The sequence below is a fragment of the Aphelocoma coerulescens genome, chromosome 12, assembly GCF_041296385.1.
Source record: "Aphelocoma coerulescens isolate FSJ_1873_10779 chromosome 12, UR_Acoe_1.0, whole genome shotgun sequence".
Lineage (NCBI taxonomy): Eukaryota > Metazoa > Chordata > Aves > Passeriformes > Corvidae > Aphelocoma > Aphelocoma coerulescens.
The window spans coordinates 2,504,929-2,527,862 of record NC_091026.1 but is presented as its reverse complement, the minus strand read 5'-3'; the positions used below and the strand labels follow the sequence as shown (position 1 = coordinate 2,527,862).

Here is a 22,934-nt window from a genome sequence, read left to right as displayed (position 1 = left end):
GTCACAATCTGCAAGATGAAAATCAGGCAATTTCACTCACAGAAGCCAAGTTCTCAAATGTTTTCTGAATACTATTTTGAGACTTCTAGGGAAATCTTACATCACAGACCTCGAAGAGTGTAATTTCTGTTAATATTCTCAGGAACTTGGAGTCAACTTTTCCATGTGAATGTGCTTGACCTATGGCTGACCACTCAAATGGACAGGTAGGAAATTCACCTACACTTAAAAGACTTCCCAATGTATCTGGCACGTTGAAAGCATAATGGTAATTTTAAATGTCCATCCCAGAGCTCTGATCTCAGAACCCAGAACTGCCCAAAACCCACCAAACTGTCCAAAAAAAACCCAACCAACCAAAAAAAATCATTGGAGACTGATTAGCAAAGATACCATAACATCCATTATACCTCTGTTAATTGACTTATATTAAAGGCAGCGACAGAAAAATTGGCTGTATTAAATACTTCATGTTTATATAAAAATGCCATGGATCCACTGATAACACTGGTAACAAAGCAGCCCCCTAAGGACAAAAATAACACCCAAAAGATGGAGAGCCTACAGCACAGAGGTTGTCCAAAGTCAAAGACAAATGTAGAGTCAGAGCCCAAACCTCAGTCCAGAACTCCTGGTCATGGAGTATCAAACTTAACCCACCTGACCCATTTTCCTGCAGCCCTGAGCTGAGGGAAGGGGGATATGGATGGACCCAGCAGTCTCCATGGAAAAGCATTTATAAATTCATTTAGAAATTAATTTATAAAAGCATTTATTAATGCACAAATGTGGCTGGGACCCACCTGTCTCCTCCTTCAGCTACCTGAATGCTTAGGATGTTCTTAGGGTGATGTTTTGCACCTCAGCTTTTGCTTTGCAGATGTTTAATTTGAGATTAAGGACTCAGGGCTTAATTTTTCAGTCCCAGAATGGCAACTTGGGATCTTTAGAGGTGCACAGCTTCCCCTATTTCTCCCCATTTATTGTGCTCCATCAGGAACAGCCAGTTTGAATTTCTTTGAAGCCAAGGTTATGCTTTGTTCTACACCTAAACATCCACACTGATATAAAGAACGAGCAACATCTCTCAGCTACAGCTCCAATGTTCTTTGCTCTGTTCCAGGATAAAACCCTAAAACACACAGAGTAAAACTGAGTTCTGCCTGACCAATGGATTTCAGTCCACCAAGGACCATGAGCCCTCCACTCAACCCCGCCCCAGCGGGATGGGGAGAACTGGAAAAAGGTAAAACCTGTGGGCTGAGAGAAGAGCAGCTTCATAATTGAAATAAAGTAAATGTTAGAAGAATTATGAAAAGAGAGACACAGGGAGAAAGAGAGGGGGATAAAGCCAATTCAACAGGCAGCTTTTCAATCAGAAAACAAAAATTGCTGAGTGAGTTTAATGACAGTAAGTGGTCTAAGGTATGCACAATAACTGAATAGTTTATGTGCTTTGGGAGCAGCAAGACATGGATATCATTAAAGGCATAAAGCTTACAGTTATTTCAAATCCCTGCTGCCAACAGAAGATTGCTTGCATCCAAAAGAATCACGGAAGGGAACTGGTAAGAAAATACAGAAAAACAACGCCAACACAAATTTTATTTGTCTACCACATACCACTACTCTTGACATACAAGGCAATCAAAAAGAACTTCCAAAGATTTACTCATCTGCATGGGTGGATTAGTTTATTACTTATTATAAAGATGAATCTTCAAATTAAATAAAAAACCTACTTTAACAATTGCTTGCAGTACTCTGAAGTTTAATACACAGAATTAAAAACAAGGAGAGGGGACATGCAGACACTCAATGAACATTTAAACAAACTTTACAAAACACTGACGAACACTTCAACACTTGTACTATTATTAGCCTTTTGCAGAGTTTTCCCAGATAAAGAGTAATGGCAGTGTAAATCAAGAGGGCTCCATGTCCCAAACAATAATCCATTTGCTTTGTTTGAAATTCCATCAGAGCTTGTTTGAATCTCTTAATAACCCTCCAGCAAAAGTAGTCTGGGTTGGAAGTTTTTAACAGGAAGTTTGAAAGGCCTTCTATATTTGTAATTCTGTGAAATTCTTATTTATATGCCTCTCTGAACCTGTTGGCAGGTTAGGACAACTTTTGCAGCTTTGCCTGGTAAGAAAAATTACAATTTCACAATAAATACAGAGCTCTGCAGATGAGACAATAGAGGCACATCCCCCAAGCTCCTTCTAGTGACAAGCATCGCTCTTTCAGGCGTGGTGACCAGCAGAGTGTCCTGGGGACAAGAAGGCCAATGGGATCCTGGGGGCAGCAGGAAGAGCATTCCCAGCAGGGCAGGGAGGGATCCTGCCCCTCTGGGCAGCTCTGGGGGCACCTCTGGAGTGACCCTGTCCCTCTGCCCAGCCCTGGAGGCACCTCTGGAGTGACCCTGTCCCTCTGCCCAGCTCTGGGGGCACCTCTGGAGTGACCCTGTCCCTCTGCCCAGTCCTGGGGCACCTCTGGAGTGACCCTGTCCCTCTGCCCAGCCCTGGGGGCACCTCTGGAGTGACCCTGTCCCTCTGCCCAGCCCTGGAGGCACCTCTGGAGTGACCCTGTCCCTCTGGCCAGCCCTGGGGGCACCTCTGGAGTGACCCTGTCCCTCTGCCCAGCTCTGGGGGCACCTCTGGAGTAACCCTGTCCCTCTGCCCAGCCCTGGGGCACCTCTGGAGTAACCCTGTCCCTCTGCCCAGCCCTGGAGGCACCTCTGGGGTGCCGTGCCCAGCCCTGGGGGCTCCTCAGCCCAGCAGAGCCAGGGAGCTCCTGGAGCAGCTCCGTGCCCAGCACAGGCTGAGGGAGCCGGGGCTGCTCAGCCTCGAGAGGAGCCCCAGCTGAGAGGGGCCCTCAGCCCTGGGTGTCCCTGGCTGCAGGGAGGGCTCAGGGCAGGGCCCGGGCTCTGCTCCGGGGCCCAGCAATGGCACCAGAGCCACGGGCAGGGCCTGAGCCCGGCAATTGCCCTGCACAGGAGGCAGAACTGCTGCCCTGGGCAGGGCCAGCCCTGAGCAGATTGTCCAGAGAGGCTCTGGGGTCTCCTCCCTGGGGTTATTCCAGAGCTGTGTGGGCACACTGCTGTGCCCTGTGCTCTGGGATGGCCCTGCTGGAGCAGGGAGGTGGCACCAGCTGAGCCACTGTGGTCACTTCCAACCTGACCCATCCTGGGATTCCATGAGTTACTTTGGTCCTTTCTACCTAAATGGAAATTCCACTTCTGCCTTCAGTAGCACAAAGCCCCTGCCATTCTAAAGGAGGTTAAATCCAGTTTGGAACAAATGTGTTTGCTGGGAGACAGGAACAGCTCACAGCATCCCCTCAGCATGGGTTTAAGGCCTCCAGTCCATCTCTGATAGTCCCTGCAGAAAACATTCCCTGGATGGAAGAGGTCCAAAGGAGGATAAACACAGGGAGCAGCTGCAAATTGGTTTTAAATGAAGCTATAAACATTCCTGATTTACAGCGTTCTTCCAAAGGAGCCCACCTAAAACCTGTTTGCAAAAAGGTCAAACAACAGCGAAGGAGACTGAGCAGGAAACTTGTGCAGCAGTGAAGTGAAACATCGTGGAGTGGGCAGTGGGCAGCATGACCTGCGAGCACAGAAGTTGTTCTTCAAATCACCGTGTGACAGGCAGGAGCAAGAAAGGATTTTCACCTCTTGCAGAATTTTCCAGTGCAAAGCCTCTCAGCACAGAGTCCCAGGCTGGATCAGGCTGGAGGGACCACAGTAGCTCAGCTGGTGTCATCTTCCTGCTCCAGCAGGGCCATCCCAGGGCACAGGATTTGTCCACACCGCTCTGGGACATCCCCAGTGAGGGACACTCCACACCCTCTCTGGACAATCTGTTTGGTGCTTGGTCACTGCCCAGGGAAGAAGTTCTGCCTCCTGTCCAGGTGGAACTTGCTGGGATCACCTCCTGCCTGTTACCTCATTTCCTATTTCTCAGCACCACTGAGCAGAGCCTGGTCCCTGCTCTGACACCCAGAGACAAGACCCAAGCAAACATCTGTTTAGAAATTGGGTTTACCAAAATTGCAATGGGATAGGGAACAATTCAAGGGCAGAAAAATTGCCTTAGTAACACCACAAAAAAGGTAGTTAACGGCTGTAACACTTCTTTGCTGACAGAGCTGCACTTTTTGGCAAAGGATATTATCCTCTTAGGGAAGGAACATGGGGATTTCCTGTATTTTCCTGTTTGCTCATGGTGGGGAGGAATTGTGCAAAGTTTACTATTCCTCTCCACCAGTTTCACAGACAATGAAGTTACCAAGTGCCCAACAATGCTGTTTGCTAAAACACCATTGCACAAATTCTTCGTGACTTACATAACAAAATTACCCCTTTGAATCCACGGAGAGTTTTGTGCAACATATTTCTAAATATTTTTAAAAGTGAGGGGAAAATAAGCATGATCTTGAAGAAAGGAAGGAAAATGGGTAAGTTAATTGCAAAAAAGTCCCCCAAACCCTGTGTGCATGTTTAACATGGAGCAGATGTACTGGAGCTACATAAATCACAAAAACATCAGTTTAGCTGAGATATCCAGAAATGTGTTACACACTTGGGGTCTTCCAGCTCTTAAAATAGTTGTGTAAGGCAGCTCCACTAAAAAGAAACTCCGTCTCTACTTCAGACCCAGTGCTGGTTATCAGAGAAGAGTGACAGTCCTGTGACTGCTGAGGGCTGGGATGATCCCGAAGCAGGATGTGGCGTCGGATCCTCCGCAGACCCCTGGGTTACCTCAGGTGAACCCCGGCGTCACCTCCCGGCTGCAGCCAGCTCAGATCGCCACATGTTTCCAGGCACACCCGGGGCTGTCCGGCGGGCGGGGAGAGCGGAGCTGCGGGCAGCGGGCGGGCAGAGCCGGGCTCTTCCCGGCAGCGCAGCCCCGGAGAGAGGGGAGCATCACTCTGCGGCGTCCCGGAGCCCCGGGGTGGCACGGGGCCGGGCATCCCATCGCATCCACCGCCTCCCATCGCATCCACAGCCTCCTGTCGCATCCCATCGCATCCGCCGCGTCCCATCGCATCCCATCGCCTCCCATCGCCTCCCATCGCATCCCATCGCATCCCATCGCCTCCCATCGCATCCCATCGCATCCCATCGCCTCCCATCGCATCCCATCGCCTTCCATAGCAGCCCATCGCTTCCCCCCGCCTCCCACCGCATCCACTGCCTCCCACCGCCTCGATCGCATCTCATCCCATCTCATCCATCACTTCCCATCGCGTCCCACGCCTCCTCCGCGTCCCGGCCGGCCCTGCCCAGCCCCGCGGCAGGAGGAGCGGCTCCGCCCGGCCCCGCTGCCCGAGCTGCCCGAGCCGCTCCGCGCTCTCCTGCTCGCTTTGGTGAGTGAACAGCGGCGGGGAAAGCGGGGAGGGAGCGGGGCCGAGGGGAAGCGGGAGGGATTTGAGGGATTTGAGGGATTTGAGGCTGGGGGAGCGCTGGCGGCTCCTCGGAGACCGCTTGTCCCGGCTGAGGCTGCGGCGGTACCTGAGCGCAGCGAGAGGAGCGGGGGAGGAAAGCCAGAGCAGCACAACTCACCAACACACCCCGCTTTTGATAACTCTCCCCCAGCATTAACTGGGAGCCCTTGGCAGAAGTTTTCTGCTCCTTACCCGGCGCATCCCAGCCCAGAGCAGCAGAGGGGTGCGGGGAGCAAAGGGTCTCCCGTCGGGGCGAACAAATCTGAAGCGAAATCCCCAAAGTGCGCCAAGACGCCGGAGGAAGCTCAGGCAGCTTTCCTCCCCGGAGGACACTTGTCCCAGCTGCAGATCCAGCAGCTCCAAAGGCTCCCAGGTTTGCCCCCTGCCCCCGGAGCAGAGAGGAGTCGCTGGGGGTCGGGCCAGCAAGGGCCAGAGCACGGAGGGGATGTTCAGATGGAAATGGAAAGGAGGCGAAGGGAAACAGATAGATAAAGTCCGGATTCTCCATTGTACTCAATGGGCACACTTGAATTAAGATGGTTTGAGCAATTAAAGGGGAGTTCCTGTCTGCCTGCAAAATATTTACGCTCTTATTTTAAGCATCTTTCTGATGACTAACGGTGAGGGAAGGGATGGGGACACGGCTGGGAAAAACAGGCAGGGAGGGGTGGGTTCCTTGTTTTGAGGGAGAACAGTGGCTTGGCTGAAGAAAGAGGAAGATAGAGAACTTAACCCTCACCCCTTTCTGAAGACAATTGTGCTCTCGCGAGGTAAATGCACTCTTTTCATACAGATCTTTTCTCAAATACAAGTCCAGCACATCCTGAGGGGGTTGACACTAGAGCAGGGACATAACCTGCCCTAAACCTTAACCATTCTTGATGTAGCCTCCCCAGGCTTTCCTTTACAGACAGGAATGATGGAGAGGAGTCAGAATTCTTGGATCAGCTGCTTTGAAACTGTTTATTTGCAAGGCACCAGGCTCTCTCACTGTAAGAAACCCTGTGCTCCACCAGTGCCCCTTTGCCTGCTTAATTCAACAAAAAACATTAAAACTGCCTGCAAAAAGAAGAAAAAAGAGCTTGTTTAACTTATATCTGTATCTCTATAAAGGAAAAGCTTTGTATTTTCAATGAGTTATTGCTAAAATATGAAGGAACTCATTACTACAGTAATATAGTAATACAGTAAGTAATACAGTAAGTTCACCTGCTGTTTGAAGAGATTGATAATATGTGCTTCAAATTAAAGGTGAATTTTTTTAAAAAGTGACCCAAAATAAATCTTTCAGTAGCAGGGTTTCCTTTTATTCCCAGTACAAGGAGACAGTGACTCCTCAAACCCACTAGGATTTTTAAATCTGTGCATTTTTTGATGAAGGTTTTCATACAGCTTCAAAGCACCAGAAGTTCACTCGAGCTGAATTCAAATAAATCCCCAAAGCGTTTTCATAGTGGTCAACCTCAGCACTGAAAGAACTACCAACTCTTATTCACACACATTGGCTTTTACTTTTGTGAGTAGTGGATTACCAAGTCCCTCGGAAAGAAGCAGATCTTGATGTCTGAATGACAGGGTGAGTTACCTTTTAAAAAGTTAATTGTATTTCTACAGTTATGTTAATTAGTGTTAAATGATTCAGAGTGATTAAACCCACTGAGTTTTACAGTTGCCAAGGGTTGGAGTCAGTAGTAGTCCAAAAAAATCAAGGTTTTTTTGCCATCCCCATAGGAAAGATGTCCTGTTACAGTCAGTTGGGATAATGGGTTCCAAACCCAGAACAGAAAGGCACCACTGCAGCTTCTCAGCTTTAAAGGAACCACATTCCTGGGAAACTCCCCTGGTTTATAAGGGATTTTACACCTTTTACGGGTTTGTTTGGTGCATCACAGCACAAATTTCTTCTATTACAACAGTTACTGCACAGCTCCAGCACCCACAGCAAATTCTCTTTTTACACACAAGTAATGGAGTAAAGACTATGATTTCTCCAGCACAGCAGTACTTAAAGAAAGTAACACTTAAACACTGTTTTGCTGAGAGATCACACTGATGAGCAGTTAGTTGATACTGATAGTGTTTAGACTAGCAGGGAAAATTAATACCATATCTGGAAGCTTCAGGATTCTAGTCAAGACATGAGGTTGTCCCCCCAGTCTCTTGGCAAAAAATAATCCATATTTGGGAAATACTATCACAAGGACAAGACTGGATTTTGTCATGGAAAAACTGACATTTACAACAACTTAAACTAGAAAATTGAGCTGCTGGAAGAAGAGTTTCTGGAAGTCTGAGATTACATTTTGAAGGCCAAAACATTCTTTGGAATGTGTCCATCTTCTGTTAGCTCTTTCTAATATTCATGGCATATAGGCCAAGCGTTAAAGAGAGTTGTTAAAAAATGCCAGCCAGAATCACAAAAGTCTATTTCTATCTCCTGATGACTTCAGGTTAAGGCTCAAACTTAAAAATAATATATTTATTTATAAAAAAGGCAGTAAATACAGATGCAGTATTTCCTCCATTAAATAAAAGCAGAAGTATTTATTTGCAATCCTGACAGACTGTACCCCAATATCCAGATATACCAATTAAAAGAAATAGTGGGAGCACAGCAGAATCAGTGGACTGAAAAGAAAATATCCCTATATCAGCAAGTTACAAATTCAGTATATCACACAGTTATAATAATAAAGACTTTTTTCTCCTTGAAACACTTCATGAAGTTACTTAAAAGTTTCAATCCTCCTTCACAACAGGCTCTGCATTCCATCTGCTTGTTGTTCATAAGGTCTGCTTGCTCTCCTTAGCACATCACCATCCAAGCTGGAGGAGTAAGGATAAATTAAATGGCCCAGCCCACAGCCAAGCACTACAGCTGCTGTACAAAGGGGCAGAGGGGTTGACCTTGCCCTGGCCCCTTGGCCACCTGCATGAAGGGGTCACTGCTCTGAGTGTGAGGGAACCTTTCACAGTCCAGAGCAACTGGATAAATTCATTTAAAAAACAGTCCATCTGAAGTATTTTTAAATTACCTGTGATGTGTGTTCCCAGACATAACTGAATAACCACACAGCCTGTTCACCTTCTTTAGACAAGTGACAGGACCAGGAGAGGGTATAGAAATGCAGCAGTTATGGCACTGGGCTCTCAAGTTTGGAAGTGAAGTGTGGAGAAGGCTTCAGAAACAGCCTCTTGCCTTTTCTTTCCCCAGGAACAGCACCTTTCCCAATCCCACTGGCACACAGCATCATTCCTGGGGCATCCAGCTCCCAAATCAGCCTGCAGATCCCCAACCCAACAACTCAGACAGCAATTTGCTCTGCAGTCTGCTCTGTAAAGTAGGTTTCAGCACATCTGCTACATTAGTCTTGGCCTCATTTTCCCCCCAGCACAGCATTTCCTACAAAGGCCACTGAAAATTCCCTGCTACCAAAGGAATGCAAAGCAATTAATTCAAAACTGGACAGCCAGATGTCCAGGGCTGTCATTAAGGAGCCCCTCCACCCCAAGGAAGAGCCATAACAAGACAAGGAATTAAATTTTATAATATTTATAAGTCAGGCAGCGTTGCTTGTTCACACAGCAAAAGATTTATTTATAACTCTCTTAAAAGAGGTATGTGAGGGGAAAAGGACAATCCAGCAGACTGGCAGAATTTGGCTGGTGGGACACTGCATCTTCAGGTTATGAATCTTTTCATTTCAGGCTGCCTAGGGGAGACAGCTCGAGGGCAGACAGAATTCAGTCTGTCCTTTGACAGTGCAAGACACTTTTCTGAAATAAAAAAACAAAGCCTGGTCCTTGCTGGACTCAGGCATTGAGTCATCTGAGTGGGAATAGCAGGGAGGTTTACCATGTTTTTTCATTTACTTTTTATCAAAAATATTCCTTGAATATTGGCAGGCATTGAACAGGGGTTAGTCCGTTACAGAGAAATAAATGAGTTTTTGAGAGGGAAATCAATCAAACTTCTAACATGCCTTTCAACACCTAAAGAATACTTTTTTTAAAAAATCACTAGAAATAAATGGGTTTCTTCAGTACAACATAGTGAGTAAAGGCCATCTGAATAAAAATCTTAATTTCTGCCTTGAGTTTAGTCTGATGAACAAGAATTTTGCTCTTTGGACCTGCAGCCTCTTAAAAATCTCTCAGTAAAAGATGTGCCAGCAGCTGCTTCTAGAAACTTACTCCCACTTAGGGCTCAATAGATTGCACCTGCACTAATGAGGCACTGAGGCACCCACTCAGCATCTCCCAGTAGAGCCTTGTTCCTTGGAACTGTAAATACAATAACAAATGATGATTGCAGACCCTCCTCGTAGAAAAAGCTCTTCACAGACAGCAAAAATTAAAGAAGCATTTCATGGTGAGGTCAGGGTTTAGAATTTCCAAAAAGCGATCCAAGGTCTTGGGCTGCTTTCTTTAAAATCTGTTCTTAGTGAACTTTGTTTTGGTGTAATTAAACTGTGCAAACACTAAACCCCATGTATTCATCATTATTGCTTTCGTCTACTGGCAGCTGAGTTACAGATAAGGAATTACAATAGCTCCTGAAAAAAAGGCACCTATCCTTCTTTGGAGCAGGACTACTCCAGCTCAAGATCTGCAAGTTGCTTCCTAAATCCTGCCCTATCCAACCACAGCATGCTGAGGAGAAAGTTTGGGGAGCAATCAACACCATTTACTGTGTTCTGCTCTGTTTTATTCCCAGAATCACAGAATTGTTAGGGTTGGAGGGACCTCTGGAGATCATCCAGCCCAAGCCCAAATGCAGTTCATGCATTCCATGTGCAGCTCACGAACAACCAAGGGGAGCTGTCTAACCAGGCAGCTTTCTTTGCTGTTAATTTTCTTTTTCAGTTGAAGACTCAATTAAAGTAGCCTTTTCTCCCTTTGTTTTACCACACATTTACATGGAAATACCTGGGGGTGAAGATGAGTCATTCCAGGTTCTTGCAACAACTCCTTGCCTTGGCCATGCCCTGTACACTTAAACACACTTGAGGAGGTGGAAGAAATACTGGGATATAACCATTTTCTGGACAGGCTGGTTTAAAATCCATGGAGTAATTTCTGTCCTCATTCTCAGGAGATGCTCGAGGCCTCTGTCATCTGGGAGCAGCTGCCACAGAGGAATTGTCCTGGCAGAGCCTGAAGGAATCCGGGATCACAGCACTCCCCAGGGTGCTCCTGTTCCCTCTGCCTGTGGATGCTGCTGCCACCAAGGACACAGCTCTTCTCCCAACAGCACCCACCCGTAAGTAAAGCCCAGGCAAGAAGGAATTTGACCTCTCATAAGGAAGCACAAATCATTTCAACTTAAACCCTGATTACTGAAATAAGATAAAGTTACATGAAGTATTGCATCACTGGATTTCAATGGGAAATGCTGATTATTGAACAATCTCTTGCATTGTATTGCTCTGGCCATGTTTCGAGTTACGAGGGTGAGAAATCCCATGCATATCTCAGTGCTGGTTGTGTAAATACTTTGAGCAAATATATTTACAGTCTCAATTTCCTTCCTTATTGCTTTAAGAGATTTACCAGGACATAAACTCAGAAAAGCCATGACATGGCACAAAATGTGTGTCACCATCACAGACATTTTTCTTCAATGTACTGGAGGCAGAATTTGGTCAATGGATCATATGCTCCAAGATGTAGAATATTATTAATCAATTCTGGACTGTGGATCAATACATGAAGTTAGCAGCTGGGAAGCAGAAGATGCTTATTAATCCTGAAAAATCCTGAAAACATCATTTTGTACTGGATCTAAAATAGGCCTGGCATCTTTAAATGTTTGAAATCTGTGTGAGCCTAAACTGTGTAGGAAGAGATTACTCATTACCTATAATTGAATGACTGCCTACTGACTGCCAATTGCTGGATTCTCCAACTGCTAGATGTAGGTTGTAAATAAGCACTGTCTTGTTTAAACTATTTAGTGCAAAATACGTTAATATGCTTTTTACTAACACATTTTAAATCGGTTTGCCAATATGGAGTTTATGTTCTGGTTCATGATCAGCTGTTTAATGAGATATAATGGATTAAAGCTGTGAGGAATTAAATTTCTTCTTCGGATTCTGGGGTCAGAAATATATGAAGCCCTATAAAAACTGTTTGGGATTGGTTATTTGGGTTTCATAAAACACAAATTACCTCTGTGTAAAATTTGTTCTGTAGGAAAGCCCTAAAAGGGACAGTGCTAAGCTGAGGCACAAATTAGCTTTATTATCTTATTACTAGACTGATTGAGCATGGTTTTTTTTTTTTATTTTCTGTAGTTCTGGAAATAAAAATCCCCAAGCAACCCAACACATTTTCATCCAGGAGTGCAGACCACGACTGAACTTCCAAGGCCTGGACATCCGCTCCGATTCTCACTCTGTGCACCCGTGAAGAAGATGTCCAAGAACACAACAGAGAACTCAAGCAATGCTCCCTCAGCTCTTCTAGGCCTATTCCTGGGAAGCATTTCCCTGGTCACCATTGTCATGAACATTTTAGTGCTGTGTGCTGTGAAAACGGAGAAGAAGCTGCAGACAGTGGGCAATTTGTACATCGTGAGCCTGTCCATCGCAGACCTGATCGTGGGGGCCGCTGTGATGCCCCTGAACATCGTGTACCTGCTGAGCCCCGTGTGGCCCCTGGGGCTGGCAGCCTGCTTGTTCTGGCTCTCCATGGATTACGTGGCCAGCACCGCCTCTATTTTCAACCTCTTCATCCTGTGCATGGACCGGTACCGCTCGGTGCAGCAGCCGCTGAAATACCTCAAGTACCGCACCAAAATGAGAGCCTCGCTCCTCATCCTGGGGGTCTGGCTGCTCTCCTTCACCTGGGTCATCCCCATCCTGGGCTGGCACGTTTTTGCCAACAACGGGCAAAGGAAGGTGAAGGAGAACAAGTGCGAGACGGAGTTCTCTGAAGTCACCTGGTTTAAAGTGCTGACAGCCATTTTCAACTTCTACCTGCCCTCCCTCCTGATGCTGTGGTTCTACTGTAAAATCTTCAGAACTGTTCGGAAACACTGCCAGCACCGAGAGATCACCAACGGAGCTTATTGGTCTTCCTTGGAAAAAAACACCGTGCATCAGACTAAGATAAAGGACGAGAAAAATATCTGCCTCCAGAAGCAAATCTTGGGTGAGAACACCCCTGGCACAGATAAGCAAAGCTTCCCAGAGCCCCAAAGAGTGGAGGCAGAGCTTTATTTCAGCAATCCTGACAAGTCTTCAAAGGCACTGAATAATGGGAAAGTCCTGAAGTGGAGCTGTTTCTCTATCACCACGGCCAAGCCTGAGCATGGCTTGCATAAAGCAGGGAAGAAGGGGGTGTGTGCCACAAAAAAGCCTGGGAATAAGGAGCAGCCTGACTGCCAGGACAGTGACTCCAGTGCAGCATCCGACAACCACACCTTCACTGAGGTGGCACCCCGTGCAGAGCACTCCAGTTCCAACCCTAAAGGAGCCTGCTGTCCTCAGGGAAAGACTGAGTGCAGGGATTCCAGAGGGCTGACATTCCTGAGGAAGACCTGGCACACCCTGCACGGCCATCCCAGGAGCGCTCACCGGCACAGGAACAGGGAGCGGAAGGCAGCGAAGCAGCTGGGGGTGATCATGGCAGTCTTCATGCTCTGCTGGATCCCCTACTTTGTGTTATTTATGGTGATAACATTCCACGACCATGAACAGCTCTCAGAACTGCACATGGTCACCATATGGCTCGGCTACGTGAACTCCACCCTAAATCCATTCCTGTATCCTCTTTGTAACCACAATTTCAAGAAGACTTTCAAAAAGATCCTTCATATTCACTGATACTGGTCTGGGGTTTTGGAGCTCAAATGCAGCTCAGGAGTTCAACCAAACAAAATAGTCCAGTTTCGAAGGATGGGTAAAGTAAAAGACTTTGGCAAACTGTAATTTATAAAGTGTTAGTAAAAGGGGGAAATGTGCATTTAATAGTTTTAACACATTTGAAGAGCTACTTCAGGTCAAGAATCTGAAAAACTCAGGGTCAATCTATGAACTGTTACACTGCTGTCAACCTTTTACCATTTGAGATCACCTCTTTCATCACAGAAATGGAGATACAAAGAGGCATCTTCAGTGATTATAAGTTATTCAGCCCCAGAAAAGGAAGAAATCACATTCTCTTTCAACTTATTCCATTACACACAGGAACACATTGCTTATGCAGTGAAATTTGCAAGTGGAGGTACTTTGCACAGTCAAATAATAAACTTTCAACTGTTTAAAAAACCTCCCCTATTTATTATAGCTTCCTCCATACCACAAACCTTTCATCAAATGTCAAGTTTAAGTGTACCCTACTGTATCTCTTTGATATCACACTTATATTAACTGTACGTTAACTTTGCTGAAAAAAAGTAGTATTTTTATGTCCTAAAAGGGTTTCCATGCTCAACATACTGTCACCATCTTCTCCAGAAGGGTGTGCTGCTGTTCTAGAATTGCAGAATACAGTTGCTTACACATGAAGTATGTTTGCCTTTTCTACCCTTCATATTTAATTGCATTTCATAAACCTTGCTGTCAAACATTTCAGGAGAAACACACAATAATGGAATACTCTAAGTTGGAAAAGAGACCAAGAAGATGTTGATGTACACCCTACAGCTGAAAGCTGGGCTGGATTGGATATTACAAAGAAAAAGGATGTGCTCTGATTCACTCTGTAGTGCTGATGCATTTCCCACATCCTGAACACTTTCTTGCTCCTGAAATTTCTGCATTAACAACAAAGTTCTGACCTGTAACTCCTTCAGCTGAGAACTGCCAAAAGTTTGGGGGGATGAGCTGTAGGGGTATCCTGTGCAATATCTTTATTACATCAGAAGCTAAAAGGGGTGGTTTAATGGTAAGAGGAGAAATTCTGGATTCTCTTTTCTTCGGGATCTCGAGCTGCTCAGAGTGCCTCTGTGCCAGATGTGCCTAGTTCATAAAGTGAGTAAGACAAGATCACAGCAACAATGCAGCACTAAGGGGAATGTGGGAAAGACTGCTCATAAATTTTGGATAGAATACTCTAAATGCAAAGTATTATTCCTCTGTCCATGTCATTTCTCTGAATTAGACACCCGAGTGTTTAATTGTATTTAAAGTATTCAATATTAAACAGAGCCCTAATACATCTGCATTTTAATAAATTGGGAAAATGTGCTAAAGGAATAAACTCCAATTCAGTCTATTTCAGTGTACCCCACAAGGTTCAGAGATTAATTGACTTTGGTTTCAAGTTGCATGCAGGAAAAACTGCAATTAGGAAACTTAAATCTGGGAGAAATAGAGGCAAAATGCAAAGAGAGAATATAAAACCAACAAAATTCATTGCAGAATTCAGGCAACTTTTTCACTGCAGGAGGAACAACTGCCCCAGTAGTAAAAGACACCTTTTTGGGGTACAGAGCAGAACCTTTTGAAACACATGCTCTAATCCCTGGCCTTTCACAAACAATCACTGAGATCCACAGCCATTACATTGTTTTTTTTCTACTGTGATTTGCAACAGCAATTCTGGCCAAAATGGATGATAATTTAGATGATCCCTGAGGAAATAAAAGTCAGCCACACTTATTAGTGCTGAAAAACACATTTACCCAAGGGCTGCTGAGAGTCATGAAGAAGGCTGTCCTGTTGATCATGAAAATGGCCTTTTCTGACTTTACAATGCACCAATACACGACAAAACCTAAGCAAGGTCATCGGAAATTGGTCTAAAAATGATGCTGACTGTAACGACAAAAACCTCTAGTAAAAATAAAGAACATTCAAGGAGCTAAACCCAGGAAAGTCAAGCTGCCTGAATATTTTTTAATCTCACTTCATTTTATCCATGATCTTCGTGTCACTGTGTTAATAACAAAGACAGGACTGGTGATTGACACATTTTATAGCCATTAGATAATTGTAGTGGTTTGGTCCAAAATACTCATTACTGTTTACCTTCTGTGAGCAGAGAATTAGGAGAAATGCAGAGCAGGCAGCAAACTTGAATGAATATAAAAAAGTTTATTACCAGACCTAAAAGAAGAACAAAAAATAACAAAATAATAAAAAAAAAAATAGGAAAATGGGATAGTAGTTATTTTAAATAGCAAGGTACCTAAGAGGATTTCTCAGTTTATTTCACTGAACAGGCAATTCCAGAGGCTCTGGATGTAAGAAAAGCAAAGCAAATTAAGAGTCAGGACTGGAGAAGCCTCCCACCACGTGGGGCCAAGGCTCAAGAGCTTATTCCAGGCGTGGTTTCCTGTAAAACATTTTCAGTGCTTTCCAGTTAACAAACAAGGTCGGAGGACACGGAGCTTCCAGAGGACACAACGAGAGTCTGGGGATTTCTTGGACTGCAGTTGTGCTGGGATTAAGGTGTGGTGGGAGTGACCAGAGGCACAAAACTCTGCTCTCGCAGCGCTGCCTGCGCCAGTGGGGACATCTGGTGGGAAAGGAGCGAGCCCCGGGATGCTGCGCGGAGCTCATCGTGCTCTCCCCAGATGATCGGGAAGGAAACGTGAGTGCAGGCGCACATTTCGGCCTCTCTCCACCCTCTGAAAGGATGGGTGCGTTAAATTTCCTGCGAGACCGCTTGGTGAAAGCAAAAGAAATGAAACCGATTGAAAGATGCTCTGTAAAAACACATTTCTAATGCTCGGGTGTTACCAGGGAAGCACTGTATTAACATGTATCTGAACATTTCTAGGAGGCCCTGAACTCGGCAGATTTTCCACTGCTAGCAGGGGTGCTGAGGAATACTCTCCTAACTTAAGCTCCTGCAGAGGAGGTGTTAAAAATTTTAAATTTACAACTTCAAACTGAAATGTTTCAGTGCATCCATTCCTTCAGCCAGAATGCCAATTCACTTGGAAGTGCCAAGCTAAATTTAAATACTGTACAAACATATTTGCATTCACTTAGATATCAAATACAATGACAAAATGATTAATTTTCATCAAATTATGTGTCTATTGAAGGATTATAACATAAAGAGAACAATTAATGTCGATGCAGTGTGGAAATGGCTCCTGAAAATAGTTTACACTCCTGATATTGAATTGAAAATTATTTTAAAAAACATGGTGCATGTCTGACAACAAAATAAATCCTGAACTCAGTTCTTTGAGGGGTAAAAGCTGCTTCTCTGATCATATCAGGGTGTTCTTTTGGAGCATATTCCTGCTTTTTTTCCTCTACTGACTCCAACATTCAGTGCTCCAACAGATTTTTACCTATGCAGTGTCCCACTCTTGCAGCAGTAACAGGGGTACAGCACTAAATTGAGCTTTTTTTGTAAATGAATTGATAGTTCTGCCAGGTTCTGCTTGTATTTTGTGGTCTTGCTCACTGAGAATGCTGTAAAAAATTGATTTAAGTCCCGAAATGGAAAACATTACGTGAACCTAACTAAATATTATTTTTATTAAAATCTGTAAGAGAATTCAATCTGAGTTTTGGAGAAGAATCCGAGTTCTTGTTCTGAGAAGCTCTCCAAAAACATGCTGAGTCTGTAATTCCCAAGAACTCATGAGCTTGAATCTCTTCTTTTTAATTCCCAGGGTTTGAATCTGCTTCCTTTTAATTCCCACTTTCAGTCCCAGGATGGTTCTCCCTTGCTGCAAGATTTTGCTCGGGGAAATCCAAACTCCTACCTATGGAAATAGGTGCCAGAAACACTCAACAGATTTTTTTTTCTTTGTTTTTAAAGAACCTCTTTTCTAGTTGCTTATTATTCTTATGTTTATTACTTCCTTTTATTTGCCTATAGGAAGATGTAAAAAGAGGATACAAGGACCAAAAAGGGATAAAATAAAACCTTTTCAAGCCTGGGGTAAATAAAATGCAGAACTGAGTTTTAAGTTCTTTATTCCAAGAGAATAAAGGCATTACCAATACTAATGAAGCGAGTGAAATGCAAAAGGAGGAATTGCAGGATTTCACTGATGTAACATAGTTGGACATAAGGATACAACCATCTGTAGCAAACTCACACATTTATTCCAATCTATTTTATTTGGGAAATTCCTGGAAGGTCCATCCAGCCCATGCTCCATAGCAAGGTCCTCTATCCAAGCATCGTCTCTACAGCTGAAACTTAGAATTTGCTGAATTTCAGCTCTGAAAACTTCCCTGACCAATTGTCATTATGTGACTGTGCCCACACTTAGCTGGTGGCTTTTCCTCCCAGGCTTCCTTCCCATTTTGGGGTCAGTTCTTGCCATATGGGTGTGACTGTAAATCCAAAATATAAGGCAGCTCTGGCAAATTTATGTTCCTGATACAAAGGCATAAAGGACCTGCAGAGGTTATGCCTGTTTTTCAGAAGATGTATTTTTGTTTTGTATTCTAGAGCTGAAAAAAAAAAAAAAAAAAAAAAGACAAAAAAAGTGAGAAATATCTCAATAAAACTCATTAAAAGCTTCAGGCTGGAAGGCATCTCTGGATGCCATCTACTCCCACCTCGGGCTCCTAAGATCAAAGCTAGATCCCGGTGCTCAGAGCTTGTGCAGTCAAGTCTCTCTGGAGACCTATTCCAGCCACACCAGCCAATTTTTTCTCTCTAATAATTCGGAATTTTCCTTGGTTTGACAAGTGCTCTTTTCCTCCCCACTTTTTGTTGCGCACCTCTCAGAATTTGCCTCCCTTTCCTCCCCTAGGTCAGACCCCCATCAAACCCCCTGGAGCTCTGATTTCCCTGGCACGGTCTAATGTTTTATCCGCAGCTCCGGGGCGGGTTAGAGACCACGGTCTAATGTTTTATCCTCAGCTCCGGGGCGGGTTAGAGACCACGGTCTAATGTTTTATCCTTAGCCCCGGGGCGGGTTAGAGACGTCCTGCGGCAGCCGGAGGTCGGGACACGGCACAGGGCTCCAGGTGCTGCGGGGCACGGTCCCACCTGAGCCGGCGGCTGCGGCTGCGCTGGCCTGGCCAGAGGCGAGCATTTCATCAGCGAGGGGATGCTGCCGAGAGCGTGCGGGCACCGCCGCATCCCACCGGGATCGGGACCGGGATCGGGATCGGGATCGGGATCGGGATCGGGATCGGGATCGGGATCGGGATGGGGATCGGGATGGAGACCGGGGCCGCCTCAGGCCTGCGCACCCACCGCGGCTCACGGCGTCATCACACGGCGCCGGCCGCCTCCGCCACATGCGCGCTGTGGGCGCCGTCGCAGGTGGGAGCCGGCCGGCGATGCGGGAAGTGCGGAGCGAGCGGCGCAGCGGTGATGGGGGAGCGGGGATGGAGCGCTGCGGGTCCTGCCGGCCGCGCGGCACCGGCACCGCCACGGCCACCGGCGCTGCCCCCCGCGGGGTCCCTACGCCGGCCGCGCACCGCCCCGGCGCTGCCCCCGCGGGGTCCCGGCACCGGCACAGCACCGGCGCCGTCCCCGCACTGCCCTTTGCAGGCTCCCGCGGTCCGTGTGTCCAGGCCTCGGCCGGCTCTCCGGGCGGCAGCGGGGGCTGCAGTCACGCACAGGCCGGCGGTGGCTGCCCCGTGCCCAGGGGCCGGGGCCGGGGCCGGGGCCGTGTCGGTCCCGGTGCCGGGTCGCTGTGCGGGGCCGTGTCGGTCCCGGGGCCGGGTCGCTGTGCGGGGCCGTGTCGGTCCCGGGGCCGGGGCCGTCCTGGTGCCGAGTCGGTCTCGGGCCCGTGTCGGTCTCGGTGCCGTCCTGGTGCCGGTGTCGCTGTGCGGTGCCGGTGTCGCTCTGCGGTGCCGTGTCGGTTCCGGTGCCGTGTCAGTCCCGGTGCCGTGTCGGTCCCGGTGCCGTGTCGGTCCCGGTGCCGTGTCAGTCCCGGTGCCGTGTCGGTCTCGGTGCCGTGTCGGTCCCGGTGCCGTGTCCGTGTCGGTGCCGGTGTCGCTGTGCGGTGCCGTGTCGGTCCCGGTGCCGTGTCGGTCTCGGTGCCGTGTCCGTCCCGGTGCCGTGTCGGTGCCGGTGCCGTGTCAGTCCCGGTGCCGTGTCGGTCTCGGTGCCGTGTCGGTCCCGGTGCCGTGTCCGTGTCGGTGCCGGTGTCGCTGTGCGGTGCCGTGTCGCTCTGCGGTGCCGTGTCGGTCTCGGTGCCGTGTCCGTCCCGGTGCCGTGTCGGTCTCGGTGCCGTGTCGGTCTCGGTGCCGTGTCGGTCTCGGTGCCGTGTCGGTCCCGGTGCCGTGTCCGTGTCGGTGCCGGTGTCGCTGTGCGGTGCCGTGTCGGTCCCGGTGCCGTGTCGGTCTCGGTGCCGTGTCGGTCTCGGTGCCGTGTCCGTCCCGGTGCCGTGTCGGTGCCGGTGCCGGTGCCGTGCCCACGCTGCAGCCTTACCGCGTTGATCTGCTGTTACAGGGTTCTGTTCGGCAGTGATCAGCAGCTGGAGCCATGGCCTCTGCCAGCGGGGATCCCGGGGATCCTGGGCTCTCCAAGCTGCAGTTTGCTCCCTTCAGCAGTGCCTTGGATGCGGGGTTCTGGCACGAGCTGACCCAGAAGAAACTCAATGAGTACCGACTGGATGAGACCCCCAAGGTTATCAAGGGCTACTACTACAATGGTGGGTAGACACTGAGCAGGTTTTGGTAGCTCAGGGTTCTCCTGACGCTCCTCTAAATATGTAACGTTCTTCATGGTTTGCTGAGACATTAGAAAACGTGACTGTGAATTTTGAATGTTTCACTGGGTAACTTAGGTCAACAAAAACGAGGGGAAATAACCCGTACATGTCAGTTTCAAAGGAGCTTTGTTGCTGCTTTTTGTCCAGGTGATCCTTTGGGTTTGCCAGCTCGCTTGACACTGGAGTTTAGTGCCTTTGATATGTGAGTACATGCTGTGGTTTACCTTCCTTTGCATAAGATTGATGTATTAGTTAGACAAACTCTGCTTGAAAATAAATACACACTTTTATGAACTTTATAACAGTGGAGAGGCTCCTTTGAGTCCCCAACATGAACTCCTTGTGTCTGAAGTAGTGTATTCATCTGAGGGCTGAATTTAAAATATTGTTAATTCTTAAATTCACTCACTATCTGCATGTATGTTTATATAAAACAAAATTTTTTCCTATTTCTGTAGCTTTTTACATTAGGGAGGCTTTTTTAGTTCGTCTGACTCCTTCCCTTATAGCTTTAATTAGGATTTCAAATAGTTTTTGCAGTTCCTGGTTGGTACACTGTAATCTCTACCCAAGTATTTAACTGTTATGACTGGAAAAATACCATTTTTGAGAACAGTGTTACAGGAGGCAATGAAATCAATCAGGTCTGTAAATTAAGGGAATATTGTAGGGTTTCTACCTAATTTATCTCAGAAACAAAACACTGTTTGCTAACAGCAGCTTCTCCAGCTGATGATGTTACAAACTATAGAAGCTGCTCAATCTTCTGTCTGCTTTAGGTTTTCTTTGGGACGTGTTCTAAACATCGAATTTTAACTAAATCTTTATGTGAGTACAACACTGACATCTAAGTTCAGGCTAAGTTAGTTTTTCTCAGGGAAAATCCCATTTGTCATGGGTATCTTATATTTGAACAGCATTTAAAATCTTCAGTCAGTGATTTAGTGTCACCTTGCTTAGAGAAAATACAGGTGCCTGATCTGTTTTGGAAGCAGTGATGGAGATGTGTGTTGGCACTGGTTATTATTCTATCAATCCCTGTTCATAAAGATGTTTTCATTAGAGGTGGTGTTAATTTTGTTGCTGTGCCTCATCATTTGATAATTCCAGGGCAAGGTTACACCACAAGGTAGGTACTGCTGCTGATGATTCTGTTAAAGGTGTTGGTATCCAGTTCTCAAGAGTTTTCCTTCTTTTTTTTCAGGAATGCTTCAATACCAGCACGCTGCTGTCCTGCTTTTGGAACGCTGTATAACACCAACACTTTTGAGACTTTCAAATCTTGTGATAAGAAATCACTTCTGGACAAAGAAGCAAATGAGGTAGGATTTAAAATCAAACCACAGAGTGTTTCCAAATCCTTTCTACCAGTTGAAGTGCTTTACTCTGCCCCAAATATTGGAGATACTCCTGAGTAACCTCAGGATTCAGCTTATTTTGGAAAGAAGAGTTTGGTGTTTGCTTTTTGCTGTTCCCTACAAGAGTAGTACCTAATATAACCAATAATAACTAATTATACTTGGAGAGCTCCATCACATTTTAAGCTAAACAATGCTCTTGGAGCTGCCAGGGACTTGAATTCTGTAGAGCACATCTTTAGAATTTGTCTTGACACCCAGAAACCAGCAGGGCCTGGTTTAAACTTCAGATTACTGCAGTATATCTGTGTGACAGAGAGATTGGGAAGCTCCACAGCAACAAGAAGGCTGAGATGAAGCAAGACAAAGGTGGGTCAGAGGGGCTGTTCTGCCTGCTCTGTAACCAGGTAATTTAATGTCATGGCCTGGGGAGAGGTGAAAGTCAAATTTAAGATGCTTTACTTTGACCAGGCCTTGATTGCTTTAATTGATTGCCTTGAGTAACAAAGTTTTCATGTATATCTTCACTCAAAACTGGGAATTTTTGGCATTCCTGTGGCCTCGTGATTCCCTGTGTCTGACCTTTAAAATTCTTTTAATGCAGGCAGTAGTCTGGGTAAATTCAGTTAGAAAAGATGGCAGTGAATGGTTTTTTCCATGCTTTAAAGGTAGCTGGAAGAATTAAAGATTTTTGCAGCTGTTCTGATGTTCTCTTGGTGTTTCTCTGCCCTTTCTCTTCCTTCTTGTCCCCACAATCCCTGGCAGATCTGGGAATCAATCAAATCTGGAGCTGCTCTGGAGAACCCAATGCTCTTGAACAGGTTCCTGCTGCTGACATTTGCAGTGAGTAGAGAGAATTTGTGTCTCCTGCTTCGAGCTTTGTAGTGGAATGGTGAAGAAGTGCTTTCTTTTTAGGAGAAATACTGTATTAATATATTTTGGTGTTATTTTCTGCCCATGTATAAGATGGCCTTACAGGTATCAGTAAAAGCAGAGCAGCTGTTTCATGTTTAACAAATAGAAAGTTTTACTAAATGCTCCAGCTAATGAAAACTGAAGGATTGTACACACATTGTCTGTTTAAATCTTAAATCAAGACATTTACAGAGAAGGGAAGTCTTTTAGTATTTTTATGATCTTCTAAAATCATTGTGAGGTAAAGATTCTGTGGTTCCTATGGTTAGGATCATAAACCACTAATTCTAATTAGCATTATATCATTTACTTTGATATATCTCTTTATTATCTAATTTTACAACTTTTTTTTTTTTCCCTAGGATTTAAAAAAGTATCATTTCTATTACTGGTTTTGCTACCCTGCCCTCTGCTTCCCTGATGGAATTCATATAACTGAGAAACCTGTGTGTCTTGGGGACAGGTTCTCACTAAATCAGGTATCCAAAACACTAAATATTGTGAAGTCTGTAATGCCAACAACTTTTGTGAGCTGTAAAACTCAATATTTTGTGTTACCACACACTGAATTAACTTGAGACTCTTAATTTCTTATGAAATCTTCA

At 46.0% G+C, this 22,934-nt stretch overlaps 2 protein-coding genes across 15 annotated transcripts in view; both read left to right on the top strand.

Moving 5' to 3' along the window:
* The first annotated feature begins 9,771 nt into the window (after nt 1–9,771).
* On the top strand, nt 9,772–15,271 carry HRH1 (histamine receptor H1). The gene is made up of 3 exons (XM_069027784.1): nt 9,772–9,826; nt 10,550–10,717; nt 11,754–15,271. The coding sequence occupies exon 3, from the start codon at nt 11,874–11,876 to the stop codon at nt 13,284–13,286; it is 1,413 nt and encodes a 470-aa protein (XP_068883885.1). The 5' UTR covers nt 9,772–9,826; nt 10,550–10,717; nt 11,754–11,873; the 3' UTR covers nt 13,287–15,271.
* A 3,370-nt stretch (nt 15,272–18,641) lies between these two features.
* ATG7 (autophagy related 7) overlaps nt 18,642–22,934 on the top strand; it is an 83,993-nt gene continuing 79,700 nt past the window's right edge. For 5 of the 14 annotated variants that reach the window (XR_011154895.1, XR_011154899.1, XR_011154898.1 and 2 more), the window contains exons 1-5: nt 19,602–19,996; nt 20,204–20,258; nt 21,261–21,378; nt 22,180–22,257; nt 22,692–22,808. Coding sequence is in view for 10 of the 14 variants with exons in the window: in XM_069028473.1 (XP_068884574.1) it covers nt 19,828–19,996; nt 20,204–20,258; nt 21,261–21,378; nt 22,180–22,257; nt 22,692–22,808 (537 nt within the window). In the remaining 4 variants the exon portion in view is untranslated. Of the gene's footprint in view, nt 18,684–19,593; nt 19,997–20,203; nt 20,259–21,260; nt 21,379–22,179; nt 22,258–22,691; nt 22,809–22,934 lie in introns of those variants that run through there. The other 9 variants (XM_069028472.1, XM_069028474.1, XM_069028469.1 and 6 more) reach the window with 6 other exon arrangements.

Bases quoted from the DNA above. Each gene is read 5' to 3' on its own strand.
- HRH1 (XM_069027784.1), top strand. From the start codon at position 11,874: ATGTCCAAGAACACAACAGAGAACTCAAGCAATGCTCCCTCAGCTCTT.